Source organism: Gavialis gangeticus, unplaced genomic scaffold, assembly GCF_001723915.1.
Source record: "Gavialis gangeticus isolate Ggan-Ray unplaced genomic scaffold, GavGan_comp1, whole genome shotgun sequence".
Taxonomy (NCBI): Eukaryota; Metazoa; Chordata; order Crocodylia; family Gavialidae; genus Gavialis; species Gavialis gangeticus.
Genome location: NW_017728998.1, coordinates 21,907,323 through 21,922,436, shown reverse-complemented (window position 1 = coordinate 21,922,436; position 15,114 = coordinate 21,907,323). Strand labels below are relative to the sequence as shown.

Here is a 15,114-nt window from a genome sequence, read left to right as displayed (position 1 = left end):
CCCCCAGCCCCTTCAAGCCCTAAGCACAGCCTGCACCACCCTGATCTGGGAATATGCACCCCCTCCCTCCCCCCACCATTACCTCCTGCCACTTGCCCAGCCAGGACAGGGCAGGGCAGTTCCTGCCATTGCACGCTGTTCAGTCAGAGGCAGCTCAGCAGCTCCATCCTGTGTCTGCACTGCCCTAGGTAGGCGAGCAGCAGGAGGGCATAGTCCCTACTCCCAGCGACACCACCACCCACCCCGAACACAGCCCCGTTCAGATCCAGGGGCACACACCCCTCCCCATGCACCCTCCTGGATGAGTGGTGGGAGCAGCAGTGGGAGTTGCCAGACAAGCAGCTCCTGGACCAGTGGTACACAGGAGTCACCCCACCCCCCAGATGAGTCATGGTTCTGTCCTGCACCTGACTCACCCTGGCTGGGCAGCACTTGCCCCAGCCCCAGCCTCACTCCCTCCCTCACTGTGGGGGTGCTGATCTGTCCCTATATCCTTCTTCCCTCCCCCCCTTTCACCACAACAGACTTATCAGCTGTATCAAGTGTCATAAAGGAACCAATCCCCCATTTATAACATTGTTCATATGTGAAAACTGGTTCTGAGTTATGAAGTTTCAACTTAAGACACGGTTTTCAGGAACCAATTGTGGCGTAAGTCTGAGGACTGCCTGTACAGCAGTGCACCGGCAACCCAGGATGTTTTTGGAGAGTGTTGAAGAAAACCTCCTGGTGCAAGTGCTGGAGCAGCCAATTAGGGGCCACGTTCTTCTTGAACTGCTACTCACAAAGGGAAGAATTGGTGGGGAATGTACTAGTAGATGGCAACATGGGCAGAAGTGGCTACGAGATGACGGAGTTCAGGATACTGAGGAAAGGAAGGATGGAGAGCAGCAGAGTAAGGACCCTGGACATCAGAAAAGCAGACTTTGACTCACTCAGGGAACTCAAGGGCAGGATCCCCTGGGAAGCCAGTCTGAGGGGAAGCAGAGTCCAGGAGAGATGGCTCTACTTTAAAGAAGCCTTACTGAGAGTGCAGGAACAAACCATCCCAACGTGCAGGAAGACTAGCAAGTATAGCAGAAGGCCAGCTTGTCTTAGCAGGAAATTCTTCATTATAGTAATTTACAAAAAGGAAGCTTATAAGTGGAAACTTGGACAAACAATTTGGGAGGAGTATAAGAATATTGCTCAGGCATGCAGGGAGACAGCCAGGAAGGCCAAAGTGTAATTAGAGTTGTAGCTAGCAAGGGATGTGAAGGCTAACAAGAAGGGTTTCTGCAAGTATGTCAATATCCTCCAAGAGGATCAGGGAAAGTGTGGGCCCCTTACTGAATTAGGGAGGCAACCTAGTGACAGAGGATGTAGAAAACACTGAAGTACTCATTGCCTTTTTTACCTCAATTTTCACAGGCAAGGTCAGCTCCCAGACTACTGCACCTGGCAGCACAGTTTGGGGAGTGGTGAAAGAACAGGTTAGGGACTATTTAGAGAAGTTGGACATATACAAATCCATGGGGCCGGGCGGGATGCACCCAAGAGTGCTGAGGGAGTTGGCCACTCTGAAAACTCATGGCAATCAGGAGAGGTCCTAGATGATTGGAAAAGGGCAAACACAGTTTCCATTTTTAAGAAAGGGGAAAAGGAGGATCCAGGAAACTACAGACCAGTCAGCCTCACTTCAGTCCCTGGAAAATTTATGGAGCAGATCCTCAAGGAATCCATTTCTAAGGACTTGGAGGAAAAGAAGGTGATTAGGAAGAGTCCGCATGGATTCAACAAAGGCAAGTCATGCCTGACCAACTTGATTGCCTTCTTTGATGAGATGACTGGCTCTGTGGATTCGGGGAGACCAGTGGATGTGGTGTACCTTAATTTTAAGCATGGCTTTCGATATGGTCTCTCACAACATTCTCACAGGCAAGCTAATGAAGTATGGGCTGGATGAATGGACAGTAAGGTGGAGAAAAAACTGGCTGGAGCATTGGGCTCGGAGAGTAGTAATCAATGGCTCAATGTCTAGTTGGCAGCTGGTATCGAATGGAGTGCCCCAGGGGTCAGTCCTGGGGATAGTTTTGTTCAATGTCTTCTTCGTCAATGACCTGGAAGATGCCATAGAGTGCACCCTCAGCTAGTTTACAGAGGACATTAAGCTGGGGAGAGCAGTAGATACACTGGATGGTAGGGCTAGGATTCAGAGTGACCTAGACAAATTGGAAGATTGGGCCAAAAGGAATCTCATGAGGTTCAACAAGGACAAGTGCAAAGTCCTGCACTTAGGACAGAACAATCCCATGCACTAGTACAGGCTGGGGGCTGACTGGCTGGGCAGCAGCTCTGTAGAAAAGGACCTGAGGGTTACAGTGGATGATAAGCCAAATCTGAATTGGCAGTGTGTCCTTGTTCCAAAGAAGGCTAATGGCATACTGAGCTGGATTGGTGGGAGTGTTGCCAGCAGGTCAAGGGAAGTGATTATTCCTCTCTATTCAGCACTGGTGAAGCCACATCTGGAGTACTGTGTTCAATTTTGTGCCCCCCATTACAGAAAGGATGTGGACAAATTGGAGAGAGTCCAGTGGAGGGCAATGAAAATGGTTTGGGGGCTGAAGCACATGACTTATGAGGAAAGGCTGTGAGAATTGGGCTTATTTAGTCTGAAGCAGAAACGAAGGAGAGGGGATTTGACAGCAGCCTTTAACTACCTGAAAGGTGGTTCCAAAGAGGATGCAGCTAGACTGTTCTCAGTGGTGGTAGATGACACAACAAGAAGCAATGGTCTCAAATTGCAGCAAGGTAAGTTTAAGTTGGAAGTAGAAAAACTCTCTCACTAGGAAGGTGGTAAAGCACTGGAATGCATTACCTAGAGAGACTTTCCATCCTTGGAGGTTTTTAAGACCTGGCTTGATAAAGTCTTGGCCAGGATGATCTAATTGGGGATGGTCCTACTTTGAGAAGGGGGTTGAACTAGATGACCTCCTGAGGTCCCTTCCAACTCTAAGTTTCCATGATTCAGTGATGTTATACTTGTTGCCAGCCCACAGGAGGCTATGGAGAGGTTTGTCAGCCTAGGGTTCCCTAACTGCATTGAGGCTGTCAATGGCATGTTGCCTAGGTTGGTGTGATAGCCTGCAAGAGCTGCATGTCTTCAGCCCCAGTCATGCTGTAGTCCTTGTCATTCTCCTGGACAGTGCAGGCTGCTGTGTCCATCACATTTTTAGACATGACTGTCTCATTGACCACAAAGATGTAGGATGGTTCCTATAGTAGGTGCACATGACCCTGTGTGTGCCCGATATATGCTTGCCATCCCATGTCCTTGTGAACTGCTCCTACAGTACTTTGCACTTGAACTGACACTGGCCTTACTCACAGTCATGTCCTCAGGCCACCATTTTCTTTGTGTTCTGTTCAGATTGCTTGTTTTAGTAGACTGACCAGGCTGCCCACTACTTCTTGATCTCATCCCAGATGGTGAGACCAATTACCTTCTTCACTGCTCCAGTTGCTACCATGCTTGTTTAGAATGCTGCACTCATATTGAGAAGCCATGGTGAAGGAAAGGCAGAATGCATGGGTGTGTGGGAAGCAGTGCCGTAGCAAGCAGGGGGTGAGCAGGATGACTGCCCCGGACTCCAAAGCAAAGGGGCGCCAACAGGCACTGCCCAGCCAGGGCAGGGCATGGGATGGAGACACAAGCGGCTCATTTGGGTTGGCACGAGGACTCCCGGGCAAGCCTGGGGGCAGGGCATGTGACCTACCTAGATCTGTGTGCGGGAAGAGGGCAGGATGCCGCTGTGGCCTTTGCCCCAAGTGCCAAACTCCACTGCTATGGCACTGGGGGGGAGATACAGTAGTACAACCTTGCCTCAGTGGATGGGTCTGATGACCTCCCCAACAACTGGATGATTAGGTCAGTAGAGGTCTCTGGTAACTAGTGTTTGCAGTTGGTTCAGTGGATGCAGACTCTGAAGCTGCTCTTGGGTAGGTGGCAAGCATGAAATGGTTGGTATAGTCATACAGGACAATTAATAGGCAAGGGTAGCCACCTGAGGCCTGTCACCTCCTGGCAGTGGAGTTCTGCAATTAGAGCCAGAGCGGCTGCACAGAGTTCAAAAGAGGCCAGGACTGGGGATAAAACAGTACACTGAGGACTGACTGGAGGACTGACTGGCCTGCTTGTTTCTGGATGATGTTGAGTGACAACACTTCAGACACCCTTCACAGTAGTGTTGGAAAAACTGTTAGCACCTCTTATGCCATTAACCTTTTAGGGGTTTAGTTTTGTGACAAGCGACAAAGACATTTGAACAACTGCAGTTTGTGCTGTGAGAGAACATTTTCTCCTACGACAAGGGCAATGTCTGTTCGTAACCTCATTTATTTACCCCAAGGAAAGATATTTTTTTTAATTCATTCTCTTTCAAAAACAATTTACACATTATATTTTGGGGTGTGTAGTGTGCAATAAAATATGGTATATTCGTAGTTGTCACTGAAAAGTAACAATTATATGACGGTACATATTCAAAGCAGAAAGGAAAAACTAATGAATACCCTTACAAACCAAAAGTGGTAAGGGAATTTTGGGTATGTAGAAATCAATTATTAATGTTGAAATTAACTAATAGGATTAACATCCCTACCTCATAGAAAAATACATCTTTACATACCGCGAGGGGTCAGACATTTCTTTTTCATCTTATCTGACATATAGCACATTCAAGAAACTTTTCATGGAAATTCCTAAGCCAAGTATTGACCACGTTTGACCCTGTTTATTTCATGAGGCCAGACAAAACTTTATAAGAAGCTGCTATGGCTGCAGGCTAAAAGTCTTTCTATCACTCAGGTGCCAAATTCTAAAGTCAGGTGTTTGTATCCCCTGGCACTGTGAGTAACTTGTATTTGCGCCAGTCCTACCAATGCTCCTGTACATAACTAACTTTACTCACATTAAAGCCAATGGAACAATTTATATGCTTATTATTAGAGTTGCACTGATACATAGGTCCATATTGTATCGGCACTGATAAGAAGAAAATTGAAATTAGTGGCAATTGGCTTTTTTGACTGATGTGGCTGATAAGGTAACTGATAAATGTTGCATGCATGTGCGCAGCCACAGCATGCGCACTGCCAGCCTGGCAGCTTGGAGAGCAGCATCTGGCTGGTAAGTCTATTGGGGGGAAGGGGTGGAGGAGAGGGAAGGGGCTTGAGGGGTGCAAATCAAAGCCCCTGCAGTGAAGGAGGGCATGGGGCTGGGGCTGGCACTGCCTGGCCAGGGCAGGGCGTAGGACAGAGCTGCGAGTGGCTTATCTGGGGGCACAGGGAGGGGGGGCAGCTCCTGCCTGTGTATGCACCCCTGGGGGAGGAATGGGGGGCATGTGCCCCCCGGATCTGTGCGCAGGGCAAGGGTGGGCTGCAGTTACAGGCTGGGGCCAGGGGCAGCTGGGCCGGGGCTGTGCTCCAGTTGTGCAGCAGTTGTGCTGGGAGGGGATCTACGGTGAATTCTGGGGTGGCTGTAGCCCCTCCCATAGCCTCCCTTTTAGTGCTGCCACTGCCACCCACAATGAACACAGCCCTGGCCCAGCCCCCTGCTGGGAAGATCCCAGCACTGCCTCTGGCCCCAGTAAGCAACCTGCCCTCACCCTGCCCACAAATATGGGGGGCACACGCTTCCCCCCACACCCAAATGAGCCACTCATGGCTCTGTCCTGCACCCTGCCCCAGCTGGGCAGCATCTGATCTTGCCCCAGTCCCTTTTTCTCCCTTCATCATTGTGGGGGCCTCAATCTTCCCCTGCCACACCCCTTCCCTTTCCCCCAAACAGACTTAAACAGCCAGAGACTGTTCTCCAAGCTGCCAGGCTGCATATTGACAATTGGATTGGTATTGGCTAATACGGCTCATTAATAATCAGTATAGGGATCAGTATAGGCCCAAAAAATCTTTCAGTGCACCCCTACTTATTATTAAAGAAGTATTAATAAATAAGTAGAACCTAGTCATTACACCTAAGAAGTCAAAGGAAGTCCTTTCCTGCCTCTCAGTACTCTTTGGAGCATTTATGATTAATTGAAGATGAAGAAAATATCTTGAATTTCAGATTTAGCTAGCATGTAAAAGTTTTTTTTCTTTGGGTATTACAAATTAATATAGTTTATGTGATATTTGTTATTAATTTACGACTGCATTCTTTAAAAAAATAAATGTTTGCAGAGCCCTACTGTCTACTTTACAGTATTTGAATAATATATGCTATTTGTCCTACTCAGAGATGTGCTATTTTTGTTCCTATTTATACATAAGCCTTTTTCCACATCTTACTATTATGTTCCAAAAATAACTAAGCAGCACTTCTGTAATACTTAACAGATCAAACTAAGTTATTTTACAAAATTCCTAGTTTACACTAATTTCAATAAACTTGCACATATTAAATCACAATACAAACATAAACACCTATCTCCTTGAAACCACCAAGATCTAATATTTCACCCCTAGAACCAAGCAGTATGCTTTAAACGTAAGTATTGGTATTTCAAACTAATTTGGAAATTACTTGTTTAGAAAAAACTAATGTTAGATGCAACAATTAATCAATACACAGCAAAGAAAATAGTGCTTTACTTACCAGCCATGGGGGTGGTGGTCCTTTCAGGGGCAGACCTCTGACTTGCAGATTCTAAGAGAATTATTAAAAAAATGGAACTAAAATGAACTTATTCTGCTTTTGAAAGCCCCAAACAATGTACACTGCTAAGCCAGACAATTCAGTCACTGTTGCACCCAATCAGGCTTCGGTTTCTACATACAGTACTTGAATTCAACAAAAAAATTTTCAATATTTATTGATAGTGTAAAGCGTAATTTAATCCAGGCTAGTTCTGCAGTACAAAAGAATTTAACATTTTTTCATTTAAAAATCTCTATCAATCAGAAATAAGATAATACTCATCTTATAAAACGAATCGTTTGGCATGAGAAGAGGGATTATCAAAAACATAGGGTGAAATAGACCATGGTGAGGAAAATATTTTCTTCATACATTAATTCTATGAAGAAAAATCTAAGCAAACGGGGTTGCAATTAAACATTAATAAGGAGACCATTATACTCACACTATCTATTGTACTATGTGGCCTGTACTACCATAATATCAACCTCTAAAGTATTTATTTTCATAGCCCCTTAGAGTTAGTGCAGTATTATTATCCCTGTTTGACAGGATGCTGACGCAGGGAGTTGAATTTGGGTTTTCTGAGACCCTGGATGGCACTTGAAATGTTCAAAAAAAGAAAAATTAACTCTGTCCTTATGTTTTACCAAATTAATACTTATGTATGTGGGTTTTTTTAAATAATTGTAGTAAGGTATAATAATTACTTACTACATAGCGCAAGTGATCTCGTAGTGCTCAGATGAAAATCAAAAGCTCTTAAAATGCTATACAATCTGACCTATTGCATACTTTTAAATAGGAAAATGACTCCCATTCTTTTAAGCATGTAAGAAGTAACTAGAATTAATATTGCTAAAATGCTGCCAATATTGTACACTATTTACTTATGTGTATAAGTTTAATGGCCAAATTTCCTAACCCTTCTATCCACAAACCAAAAACTTGACACAGCCAAGAGCCACGGGACACAAAACTTCCATACTGTGCACGTTTCTGAATCAGTGTTTGACATACAGGGCCCCAGCTTAGATAATCTGTCATTAAATAACAACTTAGAAGTAATAATAAGCAAAAATGGAAGTCAAGAACAGAAATCATTATATTTTCCATCTTCATTAGCATTTGTTTATATCCCTTGTAGAGATCAACAGAGCCATAGGGTAGATATGATCTTACTTCATAACCCTCTGTAACAGTGAGAATGTTGATAGCATTCTCTGGGAACATTTAATCCTCAATCTGTTCTGTATCTATAGCTGTAAATATTCAGGTGTCAGCCTGACATCTCTGACATCCACTATAATTCACTTTGAAGTAAATTATTGTAAGCTTCAGATGAATTTGTGTAGATAGTTTAATACCTTTACAAATATAAGCATCTTCTAGGAACTTACGTATTAGACTCTAATTTGAAGTGTGGCATTCCAGTTTTTCTCTTGGGCCATGTGTAGATGAAATGAATATGTGTAACACTTTAAATTGGGCTAAATGCTTTTGCACTGCTTTAATGGTGTTGGTGTTTGTACACCTCAGCGGCATATTGCGCATTAATTCCAGCTGCTGTAGGACATTTGGTGGCATAATGCACCTTAAATGACTTTGGGCAGAGCAAAAACTCCTTCAATGAGTTTTAGTTTGCTGCTCCTACAGCTGTGGAGAGAAGCACTGGGCTCTGTGCAGCTCCACAGCTCTGCAGGAAGCCCTGCAGGCAGCCTGGGAAAGAAACTCTGCCCAAGAAAAGCAGCAAGCCTGATCTTTTTTTTTTTCCCCCTCCCCCTGGAGCCTGCTTATCTGATTGAGCTGTGTAGGGGCCTAGTGCTTCTCTCTGCGGCTGCATTGCCCCCCGGGACTGCCTGAGCCTGTGGGCAGGTGCTGCCTGGGGGGGATGGGGTGCAGCTGCTGTGGTGGGAAGCACCAGACCTCCCCCGCTCCCCCAGCCCAGGGACCACTCCACCTGTTGACAGCTCACCCTCCCCTCCCTGCCGGAAAGGCAGGTAAGTCAGCAAGGTGTGTGCACAACATGGGGGTTTAATCAGCCCTAAAGTGAAGTCGTGTTTTTTAAAACCCACTGCTTCAAATTTAGGGCCCCTGTTTCATCTACACGCACTCTTGGAAGTAAATGGTTTTGTTTCTTATTTATGTTCCCTTTTAATAACATAAATTAATAAAAGAAAAAAGTTACAAGTTAAAGAATTTTTTATGCTCATAATACTCGAAAACAGTCGTGTCAAACTCATGTAGGTAGGCCCAGGACCATGGGGCTTCTCATGGGCTACAAGCTAACCTTCGGATCCAGGCCATGGAGCTCATCATTGCCCATATCTGGCCCACAGGATTTATGTTCGACACCCCTGCTCCAAAACACTTAATTTAAAACATGGATTTTGGCAACTGACATACACGATGTACTTTCTTTAGGAATTTCAGGGGGTGGGGTTGGAATTTCGACCTGTAACTCTTTTTTTTATATCAAAAGACAGGAAAAAAGCCTTAACTTTCTTAACAACTTGGATGACTAGTCTTCTAGTGTGAAGATTCTTGCATAATACTTGTTCTGTGTTCAGTAATTGGTATTTTAAATTTTTAATCCTTCTATGTTGTGAATGAAATAAAGTGATGGTCAAGTGCTTAAATCTTCATTAATGCAAAATTCCCATTAAGGTCAATAGAATTTTAACATGAATAAGGATTAAGGATCTTTATTCACATCCTGCAAATCATGACACATTAATACTACTTCCCACACATCAAGCCCTACGTAAGATCTGTGGCATTTGGTCTTTAATCTTCTTCAGAATTTTATATCCATGTATGCTTGGTTCGACTGGCTAAGTCTAAATGAAATTAAACTAAGAAAGAGGCAAGGGAAAGAATAAAATACTTGTATGCCACTAGCTAATCACTTGCCTCTTCAAACAAGTCACTGCATATATATTGGCAGCTTCATGTGTAAAGCTTGCATTTCCACTTTCCTTAGATTACTGCTTGCTTTTTCCAAAACAGTGATAAACACTTTAAAATACACATGGTATTGACAGCAACTATAAAAAATATATTTTAAGATATAAAAACGCAGTTGACTCTCACAGTCATTGTCATATCCCTAATAAGAACAATAAGAACAAAAAGGCTTTAGCTGAGAAATATCAAGAAGAATAGAAGCATCTCTAGGGAGTACAGATGTGGGATCTGCTGTCAAGAAGAATTAGCAGGTGGCAAGGTGGTTCTGCTGCAGATTGGCTGTTTCATCTTCTGTAAACAGCTTAGTGAATAGAAATTTAAAGCTCAGTGAACTGAGCTTTTCAGCATTTGCTGTGGATGGATAGCAATGAATTGTGGAAAAAGGAGGAGCAGCTGAACAGAACTGCCAGCTTGCATATAATTTATTTTTTCCTTATAACGAACAGCAAAACAGCTAAAATGTCAAGTCTAAGTCTTTAAATGGAATATTTTAAAAGCAGAAGCATTTTCCCAGCTTGACAGACTTTCCCTAACAGCATTTACTTTGTAAATCAGTCACACAACCATTCAGATCTTACATTTGTTATACCTTTTGAGGGAAAATCAAATGACAATTTCCCTGAAATTTAAATATGAATATCAAGTTACTTCAGACACCTTTTCTACAGCTGATGCAACATTATGGACCGGCAGTAATGTTCAACTAACATCTTACAGTAGCGTAAGAATGATGTTGTAAGCCACAGTGGCCCAGAAATTATGCGAGAGACAAGAATTTCTTAATGTGATATCTTTTATTGGACCAAGTATACAGTTGGGATAAAGTTATTAAGACAAGCTTTTGAATGCAAGACATTCTTCCTCAGGTTTTAACACTTACGGAGAACTGTGTCTAAGAGGAAGGAAAGGAACAAAAAGAATCCTAAGGCTGAGTAGGCCTCCTTCAGCCTACCAATGCTTGCAAGTGTGGGAGGAGAAGTAGCTGGGGGAGCAGAGCATGTGGTTTGATTGTGCACAGCTTGTTTGGAGTTTACAAACTGTTACAACATATGAAAGAAATGTGTGAATAGAAGCCTCGTAATAACCTAAAAACCAGAAAGGGGAGCATTTTTTCCTTTTACTCTTGGCTTCCTCAGGGCTTTCTTTCTAAGGGTTCAGATACAGAACGTTCTGATATTATCTTGATACAACATGGGGAACTGACTTCTCTTACCTTGAGAGCAATTACACTAGCCATAGTTTACCCACTAGTGAAATAATACCTCCCTGTGTGGGCAAATAGCACCTACACCTGAAAACTGGAGACTACCCTGAATTCTGCACTGTGAACAATAAAGTGGCTGTCTGGCATACACTGAATGGGAAGACATGTTCATCTTGGCAGAAATCCCCCCTTATAACATCAAGAGGTCTGGAACACTGTTTGACCTGGAAACCAAAGCCCAAACAGGAAGATCCTCCACTACATGACATGATTGAAAAATGCAGAAACGTCTAAGAAGCAGAAAACCACTACCAGTATCCGCCAGGAAGTAGGAGACACCATGCTGTCATCATGGTTTCAGAGAAGGTCGGAAGAGCAATGGAATCACAACTACACCCCACTACACAACTACATACAAGTACCATCCCCACACCTCCTGGTCATAAACTTCCACATAAGGCATGGGTAAATCTGAATCACCTGTGATCAGGCTATGGAGCCTTCAATAAAATCAAACATAAAATGGGCCTTACAAACTCACTATTGGGGGTAATACACTGATACAATTAAGTATCAGGTAACAAAGGATCAAATAGCGTAACTCCTCAAATCACAGCAGAAGAATAAAGCTCCACGCCCAGACAGAATACCAGTGGAAGTTTACATTGGTAACATCAAATGGTGGACTCTGATCTTGGAAAAATGGTGTAGCTCTATAACTGAGTCAGGCCAAATCTCACATTTCTGGAAAGGGAGTATTACTGTACCGATTTCCAAGAAAGGTTTGAAAGATAAACCAGAATCTTATCACCCTATAAGTTTGATAAACATTTCAGCTAAAATTTTTGGGCGCCATTTGTTATATCATCTCATAGCATGGGTAAAAGGGGAAAACTTATTACGTGAACATCAGACCAGATTTAGGGGTGAATATTCCACTATTAATAACATACTTAATCTTCAATTTTTGAGACCTAAGTATACGCGAATGCGCAAACCAGCACTGTATATTGCATTTGTAAATTTGATAAGAGCCTTTGAGAGAATAGATAGAAATAAACTTTGGGAGAAACTGATAAATTATGGGACTGACCCTTCTCTCTTGTATTTGTTGATAAAATATTGTAAAGATACACAGGCCAAGTTAGGTGGGGCTTGAATGGTGAACTTACACAAAAAATTCACATACATCCTTGTCTAACTCCTTTTTGTATTTTGGCTCCTTTATTATTTAATCTTTACATGAATGATATTATTGAAAATATGCAGGATGCACATTTTCATTCCCCAAAACTATTAGCAACCCCAATTCCTATTTTAATGTATGCAGATGACACTTATATTCTCAAGAACTCCTACTGGATTACAGACAGCTATTACAACTTTTGAGTATCTTTGTGGACAAAATAACTTAAAGATACATTATTTTGGATTTATCATAATTTATTGGGGAAGCAGTGTGATGAAATATTTATGGAATATGGGGGGAACCAAACTTGAAGTTGCTTGACAATCACCTTGCTGGGGTTGTTTGACCCCAGTACTCTTTCCTGCCATGGCAGGGGGTCGGACTTGATGATCTGCTCAGGTCCCTTCCGACCCTACTAACTATGAAACTATGAAAACCTATAGATGTTTGGGTATCTTATCACAGCTTCTCCATCATGGAAGCATCATATTCAGTCAGTTAAAATTGAGGCAGCCAGTCGGCTGTGGCTATAAAAAAAAAATTGTATGAAACCACAGCAGGGCAATCAGTCCAAGTTCCTATATCAGCATACAAAGCCAAAGTTACCTCTCAGATCTTATATGGCACTGAAATATGGGGTTATCCCACTAGTAATGATGTAGACATACCTCAGAACAAGTTTCTTAGGTCTCTTCCTCCCTCAATGCCTGCATCTTTTCTGAGATTAGAGATGGGATTGGATTCTATTTTAACTAATATTATTATTAGAATGGTGGGATTAAGATCCTGACCCTTTTACCATCTTGTCTGCTTAAATTATGCTACATAGAAGATATTAATAATCCCCCTCCTCTCCAATCACCTTGGTTAGCTTTTCTTTCCTGCTTTTGCACTTTCTGGGATGGGATACCATCTCAAAGATCTTTCTCCCACATAGAAAAGGTTTGGGTTTTCCAGAGGATATGAGATATTGCCAGGTAGAATGATTTTGCATTAGCTAGGGCTACTTGTACTGCCCCTTTATATACTCTTTGGAAATTAGATTGGGGGGAGAAAGACATCTACAGTTGGATCTCAATAATAAATGGTGATCCTCTTTGACTAGACTCAGGACCGAACAGATGTCCGCAGCTGTTCTGGCTGGACACAGATTTTCCATCCCAAGGGCTAAAAGATGTTGCCAGTCTGTCTAGGAGTTGTGAAAGATACCATTCGCCAAGTACTAGAATGTTCTTTATATAATGACATAAGGAGAACCTATTTATTACCGTACTTGCAGAAATTATATATATACTTCTCAAATGCAGGGAAATTAATACGGCTTTTACAGCAAACGGATCCAAATGTAATAAGCTGCCTTGCAATTTTCACTTACTAGGCTGAGGCGATTCGAGTTAAATATCCTTTATTACTGATATGAATGATACATTTTAACATTAGACTTGATTTTATTGTCTCAATTGTGGATCTATTTACAACAATATTATAGATTCACGTCTTGATTTACTACTATATTTATATTAATAATGTTTTTATATTGGTGGGCTCTATTTTTAGTATAATATTTGTAATTTGGTTACTTTGTTCAAACTTATTCATATTATGGGTGTATGTGTGTTATGTCGTTTTTGGGAGCATGGCATTTAGCTAGAATCCTTAATAAATTGAATTGAAAATTGAAACTCACCATTGTGCCCGTGTGGCAAAAGAAATCAGACAGCCCAACATATACTGACTGCCCTCTATATGGTCCACCAGAGGGAGCGAACAGTCTGAAAGACTGCAGTAATAGTGATGGATCTACTCTTAAATGGGTGGAGGAGTTGACCTTCTGAAGTCATACACAAAAAGATCCAGAGTCACCCACAAGATAAAACAGGTATTTTTAAGATTTATTTTTCCTACAGTAGGTGACTTGGTAATACAAACCTTGCTAAACAAAACCCCTCAACCCACCAATATGTTTTATGTGGACAGACCCTCATGTCTTTGCTACATCCCAGTGAAGCCTGTGGGACTCTATATGGGCATTTTGATTCAAGCCTGACTTGAATGGGACTATTCCCAACAGCAGTGGCATATGAGAGAGGATGGAGAGAATGATCTTTGTAAACCCTTTGGGCAAATGGTTGCCCATGAATGCTGAAGACTAGGACTGATGGCCCAGGAGACTCCTTCCAGTGCGTCATGGGGAGGAACAAAGGGGAAGACCCCAAAGAGCCAGGCGGGAGCTCCGGGGTCAGGAACCCTCAGAAGCAAACAAAAGTAAAAGAAAAGAAAATGAAACCTTCTTACCTGCAGCAGGATCCGCGGCGAAGCTAGAGCTGGAGGCGGGACCTGCGCAGCTCGTTAGCCGCATCTTTATACAGTTGCAGACGGCTGATGACATCAGCTGCAGGAGCTGGCCGGCGGGGATAGGAGGAGCCGCCGGCAAGGAAGGGGGCGGATGGAAACCAGCAGTAGCACCAGCAGGGAAGGTTCTCTCTGAACCACTATGGGGGAGGAAAACCGCAGGAAGTTGCCCCTCCCAGCACAGGAGGACGCAGCAAAGCCCGCCACGGGGAAGACACTGCCAGTGGCGGCGCAGGGAGTGAAGGACCAGAGGCATCTCTTCCTGACTGGGGACCTGAATTGGAAGGCAGCAAGGAGCAGGAGGATCTCGACGCCAGGGGTTACCACCGAGGAGCCTGAGGGTCCAGCATATACCAAGATGCCAGACCAGATGGGACTGTTGAGGGCTCCAGAAGACTCGAGGAGGATCCTCACATGGGAGACAAAGGGCACAAGCAGCATGAGGGCCTGCAGAATATGGGCCCCAGTGGCATAGAGCCACCCCGATGGGTGACATGGGGACAGGCATACGGAGAAGGACCACCACAGGTCCAGCGAACCCACAGGCTAGGCAAAAAGGGAAGAGGAGTATGGAGTAGCCTGCAGACGAGCCCTGACCCATTTCAGGGCCAAATAGGGGCCTTGGGTACCGGGGGCCTAGCATTGGTGGTTAGGCCAAGGGAGCAGGTGATAAGGGGGCAGCAGGCTTCTCTTAATGTCTCAGCGCTTTTTTTTTTTTTTTTTTTTTTT

The 15,114-nt window shown here is 43.4% G+C and overlaps 1 protein-coding gene across 3 annotated transcripts in view; it reads right to left on the bottom strand.

Annotated features, from left to right (window-relative positions):
- The window catches only part of CEP89 (centrosomal protein 89), a 134,899-nt gene that overhangs the window by 84,602 nt on the left and 35,183 nt on the right, over nt 1–15,114 (bottom strand). For all 3 annotated transcript variants that reach the window (XM_019505600.1, XM_019505601.1, XM_019505598.1), the window contains exon 10: nt 6,632–6,682. In XM_019505600.1, the coding sequence (XP_019361145.1) occupies nt 6,632–6,682 (51 nt within the window). The remainder of the gene's footprint in view (nt 1–6,631; nt 6,683–15,114) is intronic.